This window comes from Symphodus melops (assembly GCF_947650265.1).
Source record: "Symphodus melops genome assembly, chromosome: 2".
In the NCBI taxonomy this organism is placed as follows: domain Eukaryota; kingdom Metazoa; phylum Chordata; class Actinopteri; order Labriformes; family Labridae; genus Symphodus; species Symphodus melops.
Window position 1 is genome coordinate 1,448,774 of NC_136692.1, and position 23,984 is coordinate 1,472,757.

At 43.7% G+C, this 23,984-nt stretch overlaps 1 protein-coding gene and 1 long non-coding RNA gene across 2 annotated transcripts; one reads left to right on the top strand and one right to left on the bottom strand.

The window, feature by feature from the left end:
• Positions 1–253: 253 nt before the first annotated feature.
• LOC306819935 (uncharacterized protein) lies at positions 254–13,395 on the top strand (the record flags this gene model as incomplete). The annotated part of the gene is made up of 6 exons (XM_079337562.1): positions 254–278; positions 482–751; positions 5,635–5,970; positions 11,628–11,840; positions 13,144–13,262; positions 13,390–13,395. The coding sequence occupies exons 3-6, from the start codon at positions 5,712–5,714 to the stop codon at positions 13,393–13,395; spliced, it is 597 nt and encodes a 198-aa protein (XP_079193688.1). The 5' UTR covers positions 254–278; positions 482–751; positions 5,635–5,711.
• A 3,428-nt stretch (positions 13,396–16,823) lies between these two features.
• On the bottom strand, positions 16,824–20,448 carry LOC306818636. Its single transcript, XR_013778330.1, has 3 exons — positions 20,273–20,448; positions 17,382–17,662; positions 16,824–17,303 (listed from the first exon to the last, which is right to left on the bottom strand). It is a non-coding gene; the product is annotated as an uncharacterized lncRNA (long non-coding RNA).
• Between the last annotated feature and the right edge of the window lie 3,536 nt (positions 20,449–23,984).

Below are 23,984 nucleotides of genomic sequence, written 5' to 3' on the forward strand. Positions count from 1 at the left end.
ACATGCTGTATATACATGTATTTACTTGTGCATGTTTGTGTGCTGATATTTCTACTCATGTTCAGATCTCGAGGTGAAGGTGAGAAGACGAGATGAGACTGGACTCATCTTTAGGTGTGAGCACACATGTCTTTATGATCCCTCCGTCATCTGGTTCAAGAATGGAGAGGAAATCAAAAATGAAACATCACGTGATTATTCATCCAATCAGATTCTTCATACAGACAGTTATTCCTGTGCTATACCAGGACAAGAGAAGTTCCCGTCTCCTCCAGTGTGTGAGTTTATTTACAGTCTTCACTGATTCACACCATCACACACATACACACACACACACACACACACAAACACACACACACACACACACACACACACACACACACACACACACACAGAGCCTTTATAGGACCAAAGCTGTTCAATATAACACGTCCACCATCATCTGATGTGAGTGTAAACGCTCTCTCTGATTCTCCTCCAGATGCTCCAAAGCTTCCCTCTGTGTCACTGAGTTCCCACGGTGAGATAAAGGAGGGCTCTTCAGTCAATCTGACCTGTAGCAGTGATGCTAACCCAGCAGCTAATTACACCTGGTACAAGGTGGACGGACCTCTAAACCCTCATCACACATCTTCAGGAGCAACGCTTGTCTTCAGCTCCATCCAGTCCTCTGACTTCGGGGAGTTTTACTGTGAAGCTGAGAACACGCTGGGGAGAACGACCTCCAAACACGTCTCTGTCAACCTCCCATGTGAGTAAAACACTCATTAAATAGAGTGATATAAAGATACTTCTACCTACCAACCAAGCAGCAACCTCCACTGTTGAAACATGAAGCTGAAGCAGAAATATAAACTCCTGCAGTACCTGGAGTGTCCACTAGAGGCTGGCTGCAGCTGCACAGGAAGTCACATACACACCCATTCAAAAACCCTGTTTTTACAGCAGACATGAACATGTTTACAGCCTGCTTCAGAAAACCAAATAGGTGTGATTAGCTCATGTCTCCATCCACACACACTGTACGGGGGGATGTTTTGATGACTCATCAGTTTTGATTGGATGAAGGATCAGAGTTATTCACAACAAGGCGTGTAGCTCAGCTGATTGACAGGTGGGCGCCGTGTAACGGTCGTTAGCTTGACTCAGAGTTAGCCTGACTCAATAACTCAAAAACGTTCATTATGCCTTCAACTAAAAAGGCGTTTTTGTTTCTTTTTTCAGACACAGAGGATTAGAGGAGAGGAGGAGAGGAGACGAGGAGGCGAGAGAGCCCCCATGCTGATGTCTGAGGATGGTCAAAGGAGTCGTAACAAACAGACGTCAACATGTGATTATTTGTAACTCAAGTGAAGAATTAATTTGTGCTTTAAATCGTGATGAGATCCAGAGAGACTGAATCAGCTGATTCTGCTGTTAATACCACCTTAAAAACTCCAATTCAGTCAGAGCTGTCTGAATGAATGTACACAGATTATTTTGAAGGTGGAGCTCTACTGCCATCTAGTGTTTGTAATCTTTGTGGACATTAACTTGGTTTCTGCTTAGTACTTTCTTTTCTTGTCTTAAGACCCTGACACACCAAGGAGAACACCGCCCATCGCTGAGCGCTCGCCGCCCGTCGCTGAGCGCTCGCCGCCCGTCGCTGAGCGCTCGCCGCCCTAGTCATTGCGTTGTCTCCAGCTCCGTCGATACCCAGTTGGCCTTTTATTGGCGCCAGGAGACGGCCGTGCTTTTGATGTCCCCCCAGGACGGATAGTTTGTCCTGCAGGGGGGGACAGGAGGTTTGCACGGGCAGATCTGAGGGGGAGGAGCTCAGACAGGTAGGGGGGAGGAGCCAGGTGATGGAGGGCTTTGTTGGTGAAGCTGATGCGCTGGGGGATGGGGATCCAGTGGAGGTTGTGAAGGACGGGGGTGATGTGGTCTCTGGAGGAGAGGGGCAGAAGAGTTTCTTGATGAGGAGACTGTTGCAGTAGTCTGGAGGTGATGAATGCAGGGCTGAGGGTCTCAGCAGCTGTAAATGAGAGGGATGGGCGGAGATGGAAAAAGACTGTTCTGGTGAAAGGAGAGGGTTGGCTGGAAGATGACAGCCAGGTTACAGATGTGGGGGGAAGGGAGCACTGTAGAAACATCCATGGTGAGGGAGAAGTTGTTGGAGGATTTGAGGCCCATGACTTCTGACTTGTCACAGTTGAGTTTGGAGCCAGGATTTTATTTCTGTGATGCAGTCAGTGAGGATTGAGTGAGGGGGAGGAGTCATGGATCTGCTGACCATGTGGAGCTGGATGTCGTGGACAAAGCGGTGAAACTGGAGTCCATGGCGGCGGATGATGTGACGGAGAGGAAACATGTAGATGATGAATAGGAGGGGTTGGAGAGCTGATCCTTGGGGACCACCTTTAGGGGAGAGAGGAGGGGCTTATGAACTGCTGTCTGTCTGTCTGATTGGAGCCAGGAGAGAGCAGCTGATGTTTAAGGTGGTTTAAGGCGGGACAGAAGGATGGAGTGGTTGATGCTTTGCTCCAGTAAGATGAGGATGTTGAGCTTTCCAGCATCAGAGCAGAGGAGAAGCTGCTTAGAGATTACACTATCACACAGAGCGACCAAGTCTCACACATTGACTGTTAGTCATCTCCTCGGAGGTTCCGGCTGACACTAGACGACGTCTGATAACCAAATGTTACTTTATAAAACCAAACATAAAAGTTCACTGTGTATTCGCTCCTGCAAAACCCCAACATTATGGTGCCCCGTGTGAGGCCTTCTATACCAACATCTGCATGTGTGAAAGTCCTACATATATCTGTTTTAAATGTGCTTTAATTTGTTGTTTATATTGTGATCAATAATTGTTGATGATTCAAATCAATCTGTAATAATCTAATTCTTTGAAAATAAAATGTTTTCTTTGTTGCACCAGAAAAACAAAGACTGAAATTTGATTTCATGACAAACTTCCAGGATATAAACCTGCTGAATAATAAGATACGTATTTAACACACTGCAGAGAAAGTCAGGAATATGCTCAGTGTAACGATTCAAAACCAGACTCAGATGGAAAGGAAAGTCCAGGACACAAAAAACAGAAGTTCTTTACTCAAACGTTTGTAGGTCGTACACAGGAAGGCCGTCAGTGAGGGCAGAAAAATCCAACGTGATTAAATAACCCAACCAGGGAGACACATTAACACTAATGCTGGGTTATCTTCTGTCTCATTGCCTCTCTGCTTTGATATAATATTAATATTCACTGTGATGATGTAACTCAGGTAACAGCTAAAAACAGACATGTGATGTAATATGACACCATATACCACATGACAGTCACAGGCGAGTAAGCAGAGGCGGAGCTACAGCTGAGGGAGGAGAGATAAGTCTGTCAGTGTGTCGACCACACAGCCGTCCAGAAAGGTCTCTGTTTCTCTTCAAACAAATTAAAGTGATTTCATCTGATCTTTGTCAACGACACAGCAGAGTCTCTGCAAACACTGGTGAGTACAGCTGATCATGTTTACACTCTGAACAACCAGGATTTACACTCAGCTGTGAGTGTGTGTGTGTGTGTGTGTGTGTGTGTGTGTGTGTGTGTGTGTGTGTGTGTGTGTGTGTGTGTGTGTGTACCTGAGTTTCTCTCATTTGGATTTTGGTTCAATTCTAATTCCTACCGATTGATTTCTCAGTATCGTTGTTCTCTCATGAAGTCCTGCAGCTAAACTGAATTGTATTTCCTCTGGCTGTTTCTAAGTAAAAGCCTCGACATGGAGAAACCTATGGAGCTAAAAATGTGCCAGAACAGATGAACCTGTGAATAACAAGTTCATCTGTTGTGGCAGATGAACTTGTCTTATCTTATCTGCTAAACTGTTTATTTTTCGATTCTGGGCTCTGAACTCACAGCACAGGGGACTTTTACAAACTTCACTTTCACAGGAATATTGTGCCACTTCACAGTCACACGGGGCCTCTTAGGGAGCTTTCCTACACTCATTGCAATAGTTGCACATGTTGAGCCCCTGCTATGGTTTACAGTTTGTTAGCTCTTGGACGCCCCCTACTGGCCAGCCTGTTGACAAACATCAGAAATCCCTGATGTCTAAAAGGAAGAAGAAACTGGTCGCTGTTGATCATCATGAAAACGCTTCATGGCTGTGTTGACTTATCAGCAAGAATGATGCATTTATTTAGTTTAATCCTTTTATCATTTAATCCATACATCATATAATCATAAGTGCATGCATTGGTTAGGGGCCTTTGCCTCTGAGAGATCAGCTCAGATAGTTTGATCTTGAGCTCCATCTAACAGTGGTTGGTAGAAAGAAAGCCCTCTTAGTTCTAGGAAAGAGTAGACGAGTGAACTACAGCAGGAGACGGGCTTCTGTTAGCTCAGATTGTTCATGTATGCATGTCCAGGACTCTCAGTAGCTGTTTGGATAAAGGCGAGCAGCGTGTACGCTCCATGACTTCTTGTGCCAGCTGAGACGCTCCTACACAGAATCCACTTCAACAAATGTTTGAGTGCTGCTGTCTTCTTCTTCTTCTTCTTCTTCCACCTGCTAACATGTTTGATCGTCCGTAAAGTCCCAGCGAGAGAGGAGAGGAGCAGCCATGAGTTTGATCCGAGCAGCCAGTCTCTTCATCGTCCTCGTCCTCCTCTCTGTGTCAGGTACTTCACATCCACACTTTCACTCACTTTGGGACTAAAAAGAGGAAGTGTGGGAGGGATTCATGCACACTGAAGCTCACCTGTGTGAAAAGTGGATCAGCTTCAGGTGACTTGATTTGGAGCTGGACTTAAATGTGGTTGCAGGGAGACTCACATAGACTAAATAATGCAGGGACAAAACATCAAACAGGAAGTGTGAATGCACGGTACACGACTAAAAGTGAAGAAGTGCATCAATGTGTCTGTTCCAATCAAACACATGATGGACAAGTTGATCTGTAAGAGGGGCGCCATATCTTCTACCATCAAACCCTGCTACTTCCTGCTTTAAGAGGGAGATCTTATCCAATCAGCTGCCTCCACTCTTCAAACACACACACACACACACACACACACACAGACAGTCAGAGAGACACACACAGTCAGACACTCAGACACACACACACCCACACACACAAACAGAAACACACAAACACACACATACACACACAGACATAAACACACACACACACACACACACACACACACACACACAGACATCAACACACACACACACACACACTCACACACACAGACATAAACACACACACACACACGCTCAGTAGACTGTGCTCTCTTTGTACAAATATAAACATTAAATCGGAAGAATTCATAAAAAAATATAAAGAAATAATTAAAGACTAATATGTATGAGACTAAATAAGATAATAGTGCAGTGGTGAGTAGTGCAAGAGGATGAAGTAAATGCTAAACAACAACCTGCAGTTCCTCCAGTGTCCACTAGAAGTACAGGAAGTCACATACACACCCATTTAAAAAAGTCTTTATATATTTTTGAGTCTTTAAAGTGATTACAGTCTGATAGAATCATGATCAGATGATTTTTAGACGTTGAGATATGTTGAGGTTTTATTTGTTCTTCTTAAAGTTCTGAATGTTGATGGTTGTTCCTGATGTGTTCTGTGTTGCAGCGGTTCAGGTTCAGGATGTCTGGGATGTGAGGTGCCCTCCTCGTTGGATCTGTGCCAATAAAGGATCGACTGTGGAGATGAGCTGCACCATGATACCCCCAGAGGGAATAAACCAGGAAGTTAACACACAGGAAACATTTTGGTCTAAAGATCCTGAATATGATGTAGATGTTAAAGAAAACCCCCAGTATTCAGGCCGTGTGCAGAGTACCTGTGTGAGGAACAACTGTACTCTGACCATCACAGACGTGAGACGGACAGACGAGGGTGTATACGTGTTTCAGAGAAACGTGAGCAGATATTCAAAGAGATGTTGGGTCATCCTGATTGTCACAGGTAATATTTCAGACTATATTCTCTGAGCTCAGTTTCTAACATGCTGTATATACATGTATTTACTTGTGCATGTTTGTGTGCTGATATTTCTACTCATGTTCAGATCTCGAGGTGAAGGTGAGAAGACAAGATGAGACTGGACTCATCTTTAGGTGTGAGAATAGATGTCCTCGTGATGCCTCCGTCATCTGGTTCAAGAATGGAGAAGAAATCAAAAATGAAACATCACGTGTTTATTCATCCAATCAGATTCTTCATACAGACAGTTATTCCTGTGCTGTACGAGGACAAGAGAAGTTCCCGTCTCCTCCAGTGTGTGAGTTTATTTACAGTCTTCACTGATTCATACCATCACACACACACACACACACACACACAGTTTGGATTTTTTCATTTTTTGCCTTCCGAAAAGGCTCATCAGGAAGCACAATGTTACAACTCGTGTTTTTCCTTAATTCTTGATTTTTAAATTAAATGACCGCAGGTCATAAACCTGAAATACAAACAAACAAATATTATCCGATTACTATTATTCAAATAGTATAATATAATGAAATCAAAGAAGCCTGCATAGACATTAAAATTGTAGCAAATCTTGCTTAAACAATATAAAACTACATTACCCAGAATGCCTAGTGCCGAAGGAGCACGCGCACAGCGACTCTAATGTTTCTGCTTGCTATGGACGCTGACACAAAGAAAACATGCCACCTGTGCTTCCTCTAAGTGACTTACACACACAAACACAGCATAATGAAGCGGCACTACACCATGAATCACCAAACTAAACCACCACCATCACCACCGCCACCAGAAACTTGCCGATATATCAAACAATCGCTTCCGCGTTGCCGAGCGCTCGCGTCTCGTGAGCTACCGGCTAACATGCTATTCTTAGCCAGATAACACACATTGATTTATAGTGCTCACACATAAAAGTGACTTTAACAAGGGTTATTACAGAGAGACCACAGTACGTCAGACTGAAGGACTGCACATCTGACACTGTGGTCAGCAGCACCGGAGCACCACAGGGGACCGTGCTCTCCCCCGTCCTGTTCACCCTGTACACCGCTGACTTCCAGTATAACTCTGAGCTCTGCCACATGCAGAAATACTCGGACGACACTGCGATAGTTGCTTGTGTCAGGGATGGACAGGAGGAGGAGTACAGGAGCCTGATCGAGGACTTTGTGACGTGGTGCAGTGCCAACAATCTGCAGCTAAACACCTCCAAGACCAAGGAGATGGTGGTGGACTTCCGAAGGAAGAAACCACATCTTGAACCTGTTTCCATCGGGGGGGTCGACGTGGAGGTGGTCAGGACCTACGGGTACCTGGGGCTGCAGCTGGATGACAAGCTGGACTGGTCGCCTAACATGGACACTACCTGCAGGAAGGGACAGAGCCGTCTGTACTTCCTGAGAAGGCTGGGGTCCTTCAACATCTGCAAAAAGCTGCTGCAGATGTTCTACCAGTCTGTGGTGTCCAGCGTCCTCTTCTACGCAGTGGTGTGCTGGGGAGGAAGCTGCAAGAAGAGGGACGCAGCACGCCTGGACAGACTGGTGAGGAGGGCCGGCTCTGTGGTGGGTACAGAGCTGGACTCTCTGGTGACTGTGGTAGAGAGGAGGTCTCTGGACAAAATGCTCTCCATCATGGACAACACACACCACCCTCTGCACAGCACCTTCACCGGGCAGAGGAGCATGTTCAGTGACAGACTGCTGTCACAGTCGTGCTCCACGGACAGACTCAAGAACTCTTTCGTCCCCCTATAGGCCATAAGACTGTACAACACTTCACTGTCACGGCAGGGAAGAAGCACATGGTGAACCCTGGACTAATTTTTCACTTTTTTCTCACTCCTCATCTGCACTGCTGACCTCAGAGTCAGCCTCCAGTTGGACACTTTAATGCATATTGATAGTCACCTTACTGAGCACTGGTCACTTTAATGATAATCACCCTAATCATGTCTGGTTTCATCCTACTGTTGTGTTATGCTACATCTGTAATGGTTGACATGATCACCCTAACTAGGTCACGTTTCACTCTATTGTCTTCAACACTTAATGCTAAGCTGCTCCTCAATAGTTGGGTACTTTAATGATAATCACCCTAACCACTCCTGGTTTCACCATATTGTCTAGGACACTTAATGCAAATCACTGCTCCTTTAAGTTGGTGAGCCAATTTACATTCCTGCATTGACTGTTTAATGACTGTACTCACACCTCTGGCACTACCTCAAACACCTCTGTACATGCACATGTAACTAGTTTCTAGAAGGTCAGCACTTTGTTTCTAAGGCTCTTTAACTGTTTACAGGTCTCTTTTAACCAACACATGTTTTTCTCTCCTCACAGGTTATGTACATTATGCTATATTAGTTTTAAGTCTAAATGCTAATGCTAACTGCACAGGTTTAACATATAATTATGTTTATTCTTAGTCACATAGGGGCTGCTAAATCTTGTTTGGGGGATTTTGTATACAGAGGGGAGGGGGGACAGCGGGGGTGTATTGTAACTGTCTTGTGTCCTGCCTGTCTGTATACTGCTACTGGATGCCTTGAATTTCCCTCGGGATCAATAAAGTATCTAACTATCTATCTATCTATCTATCTATCTATCTATTAGGTATTGTGAGAAGTAGCAGTTGCTTACCAGCGGGCTATGTGCTCCTGATGATGGTTTTAGTGAAAGTGAATCCCAGGTGTCATAATTAAAGTGTTATCGAAGCTGCGCATGCACACACAACATAACATGCCTAAGCATGAATGAAACTTCAACCTTTTTTTTTCTTTCTAGTTAAATAAAAATCAGGCTCATTTTCATTTGAGAGCAAAGGGTCTTAACACACACACACACACATACACACACACGCACACGCACACACACACACACACACACACACACACACACACTCAGTAGGCTGTGCTCTCTTTGTACAAATATAAACATTAAATATGAAGAATTCACTAAAAATATAAAGAAGTAATTAAAGACTAATATGTATGAGACTAAATAAGATAATAGTGCAGTGGTGAGTAGTGCAAGAGGATGAAGTAAATGCTAAACAACAACCTGCAGTTCCTCCAGTGACCACTAGAAGTACAGGAAGTCACATACACACCCATTTTAAAAAGTCTTTCTATATTTTTGAGTCTTTAAAGTGATTACAGTCTGATAGAATCATGATCAGATGATTTTTAGACGTTGAGATATGTTGAGGTTTTATTTGTTCTTCTTAAAGTTCTGAATGTTGATGGTTGTTCCTGATGTGCTCTGTGTTGCAGCTGGTCTGGATCTCTGGGCTGTGAGGTGCTCTCCTGAGGAGATCTGTGCCCATAAAGGATCGACTGTGAAGATGAGCTGCACCATGATACCCCCAGAGGGAATAAACCAGGAAGTTAACACACAGGAAATATTTTGGTTTACAGGTCCTGAACATGATGTAGATGTTAAAGAAGACCCCCAGTATTCAGGCCGTGTGCAGAGTACCTGTGTGAGGAACAACTGTACTCTGACCATCACAGACGTGACATGGACAGACTGGGGTGTATACATGTTTCAGAGAAATGTGAGCAGATATTCAGAGAGACGTTTGGTCATCCTGAGAGTCATAGGTAATATTTCAGACTTTATTCTCTGAGCTCAGTTTCTAACATGCTGTATATACATGTATTTACTTGTGCATGTTTGTGTGCTGATATTTCTACTCATGTTCAGATCTCGAGGTGAAGGTGATCAGACGAGATGAGACTGGACTCATCTTTAGGTGTGAGCACGCATGTCTTTATGATGCCTCCTTCATCTGGTTCAAGAATGGAGAGGAAATCAAAAATGAAACATCAGATGTTTATTCATCCAATCAGATTCTTCATACAGACAGTTATTCCTGTGCTGTACGAGGACAAGAGAAGTTCCTGTCTCCTCCAGTGTGTGAGTTTATTTACAGTCTTCACTGATTCATACCATCACACACATACACACACACACCACACACACAGACACAGTTTGGATTTTTTCATTTTTTGCCTTCCGAAAAGGCTCATCAGGAAGCACAATGTTCCAACTCGTGTTTTTCCTTAATTCTTTATTTTTAAATTAAATGACCGCAGGTCATAAACCTGAAATACAAACAAACAAATATTATTCGAATAATATTATTCAAATAGTATAATATAATGAAATCAAAGAAGCCTGCATAGACATTAAAATTGTAGCAAATCTTGCTTAAACAATATAAAACTACATTACCCAGAATGCCTAGTGCCGAAGGAGCACGCGCACAGCGACTCTAATGTTTCTGCTTGCTATGGACGCTGACACAAAGAAAACATGCCACCTGTGCTTCCTCTAAGTGACTTACACACACAAACACAGCATAATGAAGCGGCACTACACCATGAATCACCAAACTAAACCACCACCATCACCACCGCCACCAGAAACCAGCAGATTGATCAATCAATCGCTTCCGCGTTGCCGAGCGCTCGCGTCTCGTGAGCTACCGGCTAACATGCTATTCTTAGCCAGATAACACACATTGATTTACAGTGCTCACACATAAAAGTGACTTTAACAAGGTTTATTAGGCATTGTGAGAAGTAGCAGTTGCTTACCAGCGGGCTATGTGCTCCTGATGATGGTTTTAGTGAAAGTGAATCCCAGGTGTCATAATTAAAGTGTTATCGAAGCTGCGCATGCACACACAACATAACATGGCTAAGCATGAATGAAACTTCAACTTTTTTTTTTTCTTCTAGTTCAAAAATATCAGGCTCATTTTCATTTGAGAGCAAAGGGTCTTAACACACACACACACACACACACGCACACGCACACACACACACTCAGTAGACTGTGCTCTCTTTGTACAAATATAAACATTAAATATGAAGAATTCACTAAAAATATAAATAAGTAATTAAAGACTAATATGTACGAGACTAAATAAGATAATAGTGCAGTGGTGAGTAGTGCAAGAGGATGAAGTAAATGCTAAACAACAACCTGCAGTTCCTCCAGTGTCCACTAGAAGTACAGGAAGTCACATACACACCCATTTAAAAAAGTCTTTATATATTTTGGAGTCTTTAAAGTGATTACAGTCTGATAGAATCATGATCAGATGATTTTTAGACGTTGAGATATGTTGAGGTTTTATTTGTTCTTCTTAAAGTTCTGAATGTTGATGGTTGTTCCTGATGTGCTCTGTGTTGCAGCGGTTCAGGATCTCTGGGGTGTGACGTGCTCTCCTAATAAGATCTGTGCCAATAAAGGATCGACTGTGAAGATGAGCTGCACCATGATACCCCTAGAGGGAATTAACCAGGAAGTTTTAACACAGGAAATATTTTGGTCTAAAGGTCCTGAATATGATGTTAAAGAAAACCCCCAGTATTCAGGTCGTGTGCAGAGTACCTGTGTGAGGAACAACTGTACTCTGACAATCACAGACATGAGTGAGACAGACAGGGGTCGATACGTGTTTCATAGAAACGTGAGGAGATATTCAGAGAGAGATTGGGTCGACCTGAGTGTCACAGGTAATATTTCAGACTTTATTCTCTGAGCTCAGTTTCTAACATGCTGTATATACATGTATTTACTTGTGCATGTTTGTGTGCTGATATTTCTACTCATGTTCAGATCTCGAGGTGAAGGTGAGAAGACGAGATGAGACTGGACTCATCTTTACGTGTGAGAATAGATGTCTTCATGATCCCTCCTTCATCTGGTTCAAGAATGGAGAGGAAATCAAAAATGAAACATCACGTGATTATTCATCCAATCAGATTCATCATACAGACAGTTATTCCTGTGCTGTACGAGGACAAGAGAAGTTCCTGTCTCCTCCAGTGTGTGAGTTTATTTACAGTCTTCACTGATTCATACCATCACACACACACACACACACACACACACACACACACAGTTTGGATTTTTTCATTTTTTGCCTTCCGAAAAGGCTCATCAGGAAGCACAATGTTCCAACTCGTGTTTTTCCTTAATTCTTTATTTTTAAATTAAATGACCGCAGGTCATGAACCTGAAATACAAACAAACAAATATTATTCGAATAATATTATTCAAATAATATAATATAATGAAATCAAAGAAGACTGCAAAGACATTAAAATTGTAGCAAATCTTGCTTAAACAATATAAAACTACATTACCCAGAATGCCTAGTGCCAAAGGAGCACGCGCACAGCGACTCTAATGTTTCTGGTTGCTATGGACGCTGACACAAAGAAAACATGCCACCTGTGCTTCCTCTAAGTGACTTACACACACAAACACAGCATAATGAAGCGGCACTACACCATGAATCACCAAACTAAACCACCACCATCACCACCGCCACCAGAAACCAGCAGATTGATCAATCAATCGCTTCCGCGTTGCCGAGCGCTCGCGTCTCGTGAGCTACCGGCTAACATGCTATTCTTAGCCAGATAACACACATTGATTTACAGTGCTCACACATAAAAGTGACTTTAACAAGGTTTATTAGGCATTGTGAGAAGTAGCAGTTGCTTACCAGCGGGCTATGTGCTCCTGATGATGGTTTTAGTGAAAGTGAATCCCAGGTGTCATAATTAAAGTGTTATCGAAGCTGCGCATGCACACACAACATAACATGGCTAAGCATGAATGAAACTTCACCTTTTTTTTTTCTTCTAGTTCAAAAATATCAGGCTCATTTTCATTTGAGAGCAAAGGGTCTTAACACACACACACACACACACACGCACACGCACACACACACGCACACACACACCACACACACACTCAGTAGACTGTGCTCTCTTTGTACAAATATAAACATTAAATCTGAAGAATTCACTAAAAATATAAAGAAGTAATTAAAGACTAATATGTACGAGACTAAATAAGATAATAGTGCAGTGGTGAGTAGTGCAAGAGGATGAAGTAAATGCTAAACAACAACCTGCAGTTCCTCCAGTGTCCACTAGAAGTACAGGAAGTCACATACACACCCATTTAAAAAAGTCTATATAATTTTGAGTCTTTAAAGTGATTACAGTCTGATAGAATCATGATCAGATGATTTTTAGACGTTGAGATATGTTGAGGTTTTATTTGTTCTTCTTAAAGTTCTGAATGTTGATGGTTGTTCCTGATGTGCTCTGTGTTGCAGCGGTTCAGGTTCAGGATGTCTGGGCTGTGACGTGCTCTTCTCTTCACATCTGTGCCGTTAAAGGATCGACTGTGGAGATGAGCTGCACCATGATACCCCCAGAGGGAATAAACCAGGAAGTTAACACACAGGAAACATTTTGGTTTACAGGTCCTGAACATGATGTAGATGTTAAAGAAGACCCCCAGTATTCAGGCCGTGTGCAGAGTACCTGTGTGAGGAACAAATGTACTCTGACCATCACAGACGTGACAGAGACAGACTGGGGTGAATACGTGTTTCAGAGAAATGTGAGCAGATATTCAGAGAGACGTTTGGTCTACCTGAGAGTCATAGGTAATATTTCAGACTATATTCTCTGAGCTCAGTTTCTAACATGCTGTATATACATGTATTTACTTGTGCATGTTTGTGTGCTGATATTTCTACTCATGTTCAGATCTCGAGGTGAAGGTGATCAGACAAGATGAGACTAGACTCATCTTTAGGTGTGAGCACAAATGTCTTCATGGTCGCTCCTTCATCTGGTTCAAGAATGGAGAGGAAATCAAAAATGAAACATCAGATGATTATTCATCCAATCAGATTCTTCATACAGACAGTTATTCCTGTGCTGTACGAGGACAAGAGAAGTTCCCGTCTCCTCCAGTGTGTGAGTTTATTTACAGTCTTCACTGATTCATACCATCACACACACACACACACACACACACACACACAGTTTGGATTTCTCCATTTTTTGCCTTCCGAAAAGGCTCATCAGGAAGCACAATGTTACAACTCGTGTTTTTCCTTAATTCTTTATTTTTAAATTAAATGACCGCAGGTCATAAACCTGAAATACAAACAAACAAATATTATTCGAATAATATTATTCAAATAGTATAATATAATGAAATCAAAGAAGACTGCATAGACATTAAAACTGTAGCAAATCTTGCTTAAACAATATAAAACTACATTACCCAGAATGCCTAGTGCCAAAGGAGCACGCGCACAGCGACTCTAATGTTTCTGGTTGCTATGGACGCTGACACAAAGAAAACATGCCACCTGTGCTTCCTCTAAGTGACTTACACACACAAACACAGCATAATGAAGCGGCACTACACCATGAATCACCAAACTAAACCACCACCATCACCACCGCCACCAGAAACCAGCAGATTGATCAATCAATCGCTTCCGCGTTGCCGAGCGCTCGCGTCTCGTGAGCTACCGGCTAACATGCTATTCTTAGCCAGATAACACACATTGATTTATAGTGCTCACACATAAAAGTGACTTTAACAAGGTTATTTAGGCATTGTGAGAAGTAGCAGTTGCTTACCAGCGGGCTATGTGCTCCTGATGATGGTTTTAGTGAAAGTGAATCCCAGGTGTCATAATTAAAGTGTTATTGAAGCTGCGCATGCACACACAACATAACATGGCTAAGCATGAATGAAACTTCAACTTTTTTTTTTCTTCTAGTTAAATAAACATCAGGCTCATTTTCATTTGAGAGCAAAGGGTCTTAACACACACACACACACACGCACACACACACGCACACGCACACACACACACACACTCAGTAGACTGTGCTCTCTTTGCACAAATATAAACATTAAATATGAAGAATTCACTAAAAATATAAAGAAGTAATTAAAGACTAATATGTACGACTAAATAAGATAATAGTGCAGTGGTGAGTAGTGCAAGAAGATGAAGTAAATGCTAAACAACAACCTGCAGTTCCTTCAGTGTCCACTAGAAGTACAGGAAGTCACATACACACCCATTTAAAAAAGTCTTTATATATTTTTGAGTCTTTAAAGTGATTACAGTCTGATAGAATCATGATCAGATGATTTTTAGACGTTGAGATATGTTGAGGTTTTATTTGTTCTTCTTAAAGTTCTGAATGTTGATGGTTGTTCCTGATGTGCTCTGTGTTGCAGCGGTTCAGGTTCAGGATGTCTGGGGTGTGACGTGCTCTCCTAATTGGATCTGTGCCGTTAAAGGATCGACTGTGGAGATGAGCTGCACCATGATACCCCCAGAGGGAATAAACCAGGAAGTTAACACACGGGAAACATTTTGGTCTACAGGTCCTGAATATGATGTTAAAGAAGACCCCCAGTATTCAGGCCGTGTGCAGAGTACCTGTGTGAGGAACAACTGTACTCTGACCATCACAGACGTGACAGAGACAGACTGGGGTGTATACATGTTTCAGAGAAACGTGAGCAGATATTCAGAGGAAGGTCGGGTCATCCTGAGAGTCATAGGTAATATTGTAGACTTTATTCTCTGAGCTCAGTTTCTAACATGCTGTATATACATGTATTTACTTGTGCATGTTTGTGTGCTGATATTTCTACTCATGTTCAGATCTCGAGGTGAAGGTGAGAAGACGAGATGAGACTGGACTCACCTTTAGGTGTCAGCACAGATGTCTTTATGATTCCTCCTTCATCTGGTTCAAGAATGGAGAGGAAATCAAAAATGAAACATCAGATGTTTATTCATCCAATCAGATTCTTCATACAGACAGTTATTCCTGTGCTTTACGAGGACAAGAGAAGTTCCCGACTCCTCCAGTGTGTGAGTTTATTTACAGTCTTCACTGATTCACACCATCACACACATACACACACACACACACACACACACACACACACACACAGAGCCTTTAAAGGACCAAAGCTGTTCAATATAACACGTCCACCATCATCTGATGTGAGTGTAAACGCTCTCTCTGATTCTCCTCCAGATGCTCCAAAGCTTCCCTCTGTGTCACTGAGTTCCCACGGTGAGATAAAGGAGGGCTCTTCAGTCAATCTGACCTGTAGCAGTGATGCTAACCCAGCAGCTCGTTACACCTGGTACAAGGTGGACGGACCTCTAAACCCTCATCACACATATTCAGGAGCAACGCTTGTCTTCAGCTCCATCCAGTCCTCTGACTTCGGGGAGTTTTACTGTGAAGCTGAGAACACGCTGGGGAGAATGACCTCCAAACACGTCTCTGTCAACCTCCCATGTGAGTAAAACACTCATTAAATAGAGTGATATAAAGATACTTCTACCTACCAACCAAGCAGCAACCTCCACTGTTGAAACATGAAGCTGAAGCAGAAATATAAACTCCTGCAGTTCCTGGAGTGTCCACTAGAGGCTGGCTGCAGCAGCACAGGAAGTCACATACACACCCATTCAAACAGCCTGTTTTTTACAGCAGACATGAACATGTTTACAGCCTGCTTCAAAAAACCAAATAGGTGTGATTAGCTCATGTCTCCATCCACACACACTGTACGGGGGGGGGGGGGGGGGGGGGGGGGGGGGGAATGTTGTGATGACTCATCAGTTTTGATTGGATGAAGGATCAGAGTTATTCACAACAAGGCATGTAGCTGATCTGATTGACAGGTGGGCGCCGTGTAACGATATGTCAGGAGGCTTAAAACCCGCCTCAGCTCTCAGCCTGTCGTTAGCTTGACTCAAAGTTAGCAGCCTGTCGTTAGCTTGACTCAGAGTTAGCCTGACTCAATAACTCAAAAACGTTCATTTTGCCTTCAACTAAAAAGGCGTTTTTGTTTCTTTTTTCAGACACAAAGAATTAGAGGAGATAAGGAGACGAGGAGGCGAGAGAGCCCCCATGCTGATGTCTGAGGATATTCAAAGGAGTCGTAACAAACAGACGTCACATCGCTCCAAAGCAACATGTGATTATTTGTAACTGAAGTGAAGAATTAATTTGTGCTTTAAATCGTGATGAGATCCAGAGAGACTGAATCAGCTGATTCTGCTGTTAATACCACCTTAAAAACTCCAATTCAGTCAGAGCTGTCTGAATGAATGTACACAGATTATTTTGAAGGTGGAGCTCTACTGCCATCTAGTGTTTGTAATCTTTTGGGATAAAAATGTAGAGTTCAGACACTTGGTTTAAAACTTTTAATATCTGATTTTTAACTCTTATTTTTCCTTTTATACATTTTTACTTTACTGATTTGTATTGGAGTTTTAAAAGACTTTGTCAGATTTTTTACAATTTTTGAATTTTCAATAAATGTCATAAAATCTTGTGAAATCATCCTGTTTTGATTGGGTTTCTTCACGACGCCCCGTGAGCCTCGGAGGTAAGCACTGACCCATCGCACTACGGCACACTGAAAAAAGAAACAGATTTTCACAGCTCATAGCACGTAGCAGCGACAGTAGAGGGGGAGCTGTTAAGGGCTTGGTACCTAATTATCCTAGGGGACGGATATTTAGATCATCCTGGCAGCGCTCAGATGGACCCTTCCTCCTTGGCTGGGTGTTAGATGATTTTATTTTGAGCTGCGATCATATAAGAAATATTAGACTAGAGGTGGGAAAGGAGGTCGCCCTCTGAGTTCTAGGAAATAGTAGACTAGTTAACTACAGCAGGTGATGAACTTCTCTTACCTGCAATAGGACCTTCATGCCCGTGGAGGACGCCCAACACTTTGTAGAGTATTTGACATCTTTGATAGATATAGTAACCCTAAAAAGGTCAAATATGGGACCTTTAATGTCCTATAAATATGAAGAGAAAACACCGTGCTACAAAGTACTTTACTCTACACCTCCTGTAGTTAGACTCTGTGTCCACTAGGTGGTGACATCTTCCTGACTCAGCATGTTTATCTGAGACTCATTTGGAAAAGATGAATCAGAGAACTCACTTCTTCAGAGCACTTTCAAACTTGATTTCATTTTTCATTTTGAAAAAGTGACGATAACTAAACATCCTGTATGAAGTGAATTCATCTGTATCGGATGGTGATGGCCAAGACAAATATGTTTACGGTATGAGTCCCATCAAATTTTATTCTACGTTTCCACAGGCGTCAACATCAGTCTGACGTCCAGCCTTCACCGTTGGACTTTGTCCTAACAAACAACCACTACAGTCCTCATGAATGCACAGCCAGCTCTGACCTCCACCTGAGGAGCAAGAAGTGTGGACGACAGGAACACGAGGAATACGAAGGAGAAATCCTTCCTTCCATGTCCCCCTCTCCCATTTTTCATACGGAAAATAATAAAAACGTCTCCAGATAAAATGTGTTATGAATTTGTGCTGTGCAAATAATGTTAGCTGGTTTGACTTATTGAACAGACGGGCCTTTATTTATTCTTTCTGCTAAACAAATTCAACTAAACTATTCAACAATGGAATCAACTTCCTGATAGTCTGAAGCTGTCTGTGGATCTTAATAACTTCTCTAGAAACCTAAAGAAACACCTTCTCAATAATCAGCTGTGTCAGCATCAGCGCACTTAAATTTTACGCATGTAATTTTGTTGCTAAAGTTTTTTTACTGTGTTAATATTAATTAACATAGTAAAAAACGTAAAACTTAAAATATTAATTAATTAACAGTTTTTAGGCTGTGATGGTTTTCTGGAAAAGAAACCATCTGATTAGTTTTAAATGACTACTGCTTTTAAATGACTACTGCTTTTAAATGACTACTGCTTTTAAATGACTACTGCATGTATTTGTTTTGTGCTACTGACAGTTATTTGTAATGTCATGTTTTAATCCTGTGTGCACCTGCCCGGGGACAGCAGATGGAAACTAGCATTCGCTAAATCTGGTACAAAGCATATTTTCGAAAGATTAATGTATTTTGTACATTGTCCCTGACAAATAAACTAATAAACTAAACTAAACTAAATAGTCCGTTAGGGCGAGATGTGCTGCTTGGCCAATGGGGTGAGACCGAGGGCCGACAAACTTTTACACAGCAGGATTCAAAATGTGCAAATTTTGACAATGACAGTAGGAAACCTCCCTGGGGGGCCCTATCTGACAGAACCCGCTCTCTTTTCTCTGCTAAACTTTAAACCGCCTTGTCATGTCAGAGTCTGTGGACATTTTTAAAACACATATATATCCCCTAGCATGTTCTGTAAGGTGTTTACGTCAAAATTAATCTCATGTTTAGTCGATTTCTCGTTGTAGCGAACATTTTGTTGGGGTCTTTTGGCCCTATCTTCTCTCCGCTGTCAATCTCTGCGCGCTCCTTTTCCCGCTGTAACCGAGCCGCTCTTCTTTCCGCGGATTGATATGATTAAAGTTAGTCAGCTGCGTCCCTAGCAACCGTTTGTCTTCCTTCTCTTGACGACAGCGACGTTTCAACGTTGCTATGACTAATCGGATTGAAGTATTCAACACAGCCACGTTGAATTAAAAGCTCAGTGTAAAGAACAATTCTACCTGTTTATACGTGTGTGACTTTATTTTGAAAGGTATTACCGGAAGTCACACTGCACCGTACCTCCCGCTGCTCCTCCATCCATTCATCCTCCCCCCCTCCTCACTCGCTCCTTCACTCCGCCGCTGTGCACCTCTGTATCGGCTGCTCTAACCTCCTCAACCGGCGTCCTTCACTGGAGTTCCCCGCTGTTGGTCCTACTTATCCGCGGAAACAATGAGCCCCCCGTTCCGGAGCTGGCTGTGGGTCTGGTCCTGCCTGCAGATGCTGAGTCTCGGTGTTCTTCTGTAGCATTAGACATCCTCGCAGCAGTCTTGCGTGGTTACAGTCATCAGAGATGGCAAGCTATCACTAGCTTATTTAGTTATGGAAGAAAAACAGCACGCCTGCTTCTTTGGTCGGAGCTCTAGACGGAGACCAGTTTTATTGTCACGCATGTGCACAGATGGCAAAACACAGCATGTATATGTAAATGAACGTGGCTTTGCATCTCATTTCAGATATGTTTAACAGGGAGAGAGAGAGAGAGAGACAGAGAGAGAGAGAGAGAGAGAGAGGGAGAGAGAGAGAGAGAGACAGAGAGAGAGAGAGAGAGAGGGAGAGAGAGAGAGACAAGAGAGAGAGGGAGAGAGAGAGACAGAGAGAGAGAAAGAGAGAGAGAGAGAGAGACAGAGAGAGAGAGAGAGGGAGAGAGAGAGAGAGAGAGAGACAGAGAGAGAGAGAGAGAGAGAGACAGAGAGAGAGGGAGAGAGAGAGAGAGACAGAGTTACTCTCTGCAGCATTATTCCAGTGTCACTCTGTCAAACTATATTCATAATCAATAAGAAATAAACAATATATACTTAAAAGCTTATAAAGATAATCAAACCAATAAAAGAGAGCCGACTGACCTGTATGAAGTCCCATTCAGAGTCAGAGGGTTTCTTCAGTAGCATGGAGACATGTTGTCTGCAGGAGTCAAGAACATCTGTCTTCTTGGAAAACCTTTGAAGCAAATCAACAAGACATCAACACGTTTCTAAAACTCCACAATCTGGCAAAACAGCGTTAAAGTTTAAATGCAGTGTGTTTGTATACATTCTGCTGTGTCACTATGGCGACACAGTTAGTAATGCAGACATGTTTGAGGGAAATTTTAATTGTTTGAATAAAAAAAAAGAAAAAAAGAACATTTTTATGTGTACACAGACATTTTTTTGCGCGACCTCCCCTGACCCCGCGTCACCGCGACCTCTCCTGACCCCGCGTCACAGCGACCTCTCCTGACCCCGCGTCACAGCGACCTGTCCTGACCCCGCGTCACAGCGACCTCTCCTGACCCCGCGTCACAGCGACCTCTCCTGACCCCGCGTCACAGCGACCTCTCCTGACCCCGCGTCACAGCGACCTCTCCTGACCCCGCGTCACAGCGACCTCTCCTGACCCCGCGTCACCGCGACCTCTCCTGACCCCGCGTCACAGCGACCTCCCCTGACCCCGCGTCACCGCGACTCTCCTGACCCCGCGTCACAGCGACCTCTCCTGACCCCGCGTCACAGCGACCTCCCCTGACCCCCACGTCATGCCCCTGGGTCTCTTCCTCTCTAAAATACTAAAACTGCCTTTTAAATAATTTTTAATCTTAACAACCTAAACATCCCTCCACTTCTACCAAACAAGGCACCTTCCACTTCCCCCCCCCCCCCCCCCCCCATATGACCCTGAGACACTTCACAGTCACACGGGGCCTCTTAGGGAGCTTTCCTACACTCATTGCAATAGTTACACATGTTGAGCCCCTGCTATGGTTTACAGTTTGTTAGCTCTTGGACGCCCCCTACTGGCCAGCCTGTTGACAAACATCAGAAATCCCTGATGTCTAAAAGGAAGAAGAAAGTGGTGGCTGTTGATCATCATGAAAACGTTTTGACTCTCTGCTGTCCACTCTTTGAAATAACACTCTGTATGTTCTGGCACATGGCTCCTCCTTTGTCATTACTGTGATCGTGGCGTCCTGCTGCTTCTCTTCCTGCTCATTTCCATGGTCGTCTACAAATGTCTGACATTTCTCACCAGTTTGTGCAACATGAAAAACATGCAGGCAACAAAACCACACTGTTCAACATCCTGTCATATCTGACATCAGTGCCCGTAAAGACGCAGACTTATCAACTCGTGCATCTCCTTCTGTTCTTATCTGGGACTCTGCCATGCAAATGAGAGCCAACATGCAGAGACGTCTTCAATGTAGCTGATGAAATGTAATGAATGTTTACATTTGAATGCAAGTTGTCACGTTGACAAAGAAGAAGCCCAGACAGCAAAGAGGTGAACATACAATAAGACATTCCAGTCAGACACGTCCCGTTTGTGTCCTTTAACAGATGAAATACAGCAGAACAAAGTTTGTGTTGGAGCATCCAGGCTCCGCCCTCGTCCCTCCTCCACACATGCACACATTTACAGAGTGATGGGCTCATATCCTAACCCTCACATATCCTGTGTTTAAGTCAAAACTCCGATGATAATATTCATGGGAGATTACTGCTCTGTGTGTCTTTGAACACAGGGACAAATCAAGTTTAGGAAATTCAATCAACATTTTGCACTGAGTTGTGAGTTGAGGGTGTTGATGTCTCTGAGTCCGGAGGGGGGGAAGCTTCTGTGGTGCAGAGAGTCGGGGGGGGGGGGGGGGGGGGGGGGGGGGTGTTCATGAGTCAGACGGCTCTGTGGTAGAAGCTGTTCCGGAATCTGCTCATGTGTGCGAGCAGCATCCTTCCCTGAGAGCAGGGGAGTGAACATGGTGTGTGTGTGTGTGTGTGTGTGTGTGTGTGTGTGTGTGTGTGTGTGTGTGTGTGTGTGTGTGTGTGTGTGTGTGTGTGTGTGTGTGTGTGTGTGTGTGTGTGTGATGTCACGGGTGCAGCGTGACTTCTCTGTGTGGAGTCTGCATGTTCTCCCCGTGCATGGCGTGCGCTCTCTGCGGCTTCCTCCCACCGTCCAATCACATGCTGCTTAGGTTACCTGCTGACTCTGAACTGTCTGGAGGTGTGAATGTGAGTGTCTGTCTCTACATGTCAGCTCTGTGATTGGCTGGTGAACAGTCCAGGGTGTAACCCCGCCTCTCACCTCATGACAGCTGGGATCAGCTCAAAGTGCTATAGATGATCTACACCCCCCCCCCCCCCCCCCCCCCCTTCTTCCTGCTCTTTGTCTTATCTAATATGTTGATCATGTAAAGAGACAGGAAGTGTAGTCATTAAAAACAGTGTGATCTGTGTGCTGGGCTCACTGCCTGCAGAGGACACTCTTCTTTCAGACCCTCCTCTTCTTCACATGTAAGTAGAGTCCTTCCTCAACATGTCTGCTAATGTTTGAGTGCTGCTGTCTTCTTCTTCTTCTTCTTCTTCCACCTGCTAACATGTTTGATCGTCCGTAAAGTCCCAGCGAGAGAGGAGAGGAGCAGCCATGAGTTTGATCCGAGCAGCCAGTCTCTTCATCGTCCTCGTCCTCCTCTCTGTGTCAGGTACTTCACATCCACACTTTCACTCACTTTGGGACTAAAAAGAGGAAGTGTGGGAGGGATTCATGCACACTGAAGCTCACCTGTGTGAAAAGTGGATCAGCTTCAGGTGACTTGATTTGGAGCTGGACTTAAATGTGGTTGCAGGGAGACTCACATAGACTAAATAATGCAGGACAAAACATCAAACAGGAAGTGTGAATGCACGGTACACGACTAAAAGTGAAGAAGTGCATCAATGTGTCTGTTCCAACCCAAACCCTAACACATGATGGACAAGTTGATCTGTAAGAGGGGCGCCATATCTTCTACCATCAAACCCTGCTACTTCCTGCTTTAAGAGGGAGATCTGATCCAATCAGCTGCCTCCACTCTGACCTAACACACACACACACACACACACACACACACACACACACACACACAGACAGACAGAGACACAGACACACACACACACACACAGTCAGAGACACACACACACACACACGTAGACACTCAGACACACACACACACACAGTCAGAGACACACACACACACACACACGTAGACACACACACATACGCGCGCACACACACACACACACACACACACTGCTTTAAGAGGGAGATCTTATCCAATCAGCTGCCTCCACTCTGACCACACACACAGACACACACACAGACACACACACAGACACACACCCACACAGACACACAGTCAGAGACACACACAGTCAGAGACACACACAAACGCACACGTAGACACTCAGACACACACACAGACATAAACACACACACACAGACACACACACACACAGACACACACACACACACACACATACAGACACACACACACACAGACACACACACACACACACATACAGACACACACACACGTAGACACTCAGACACACACACACACACACAGACACACACACACACACAGACACACACACACACACACACAGACACACACACACACACACAGACACACACACACACACACAGACACACACATACACGTAGACACTCAGACACACACACACACAGACACACACACACACACAGACACACACACACAGACACACACATATTAAATGGAAACCTTTAAAAAAGTGCTTTTTT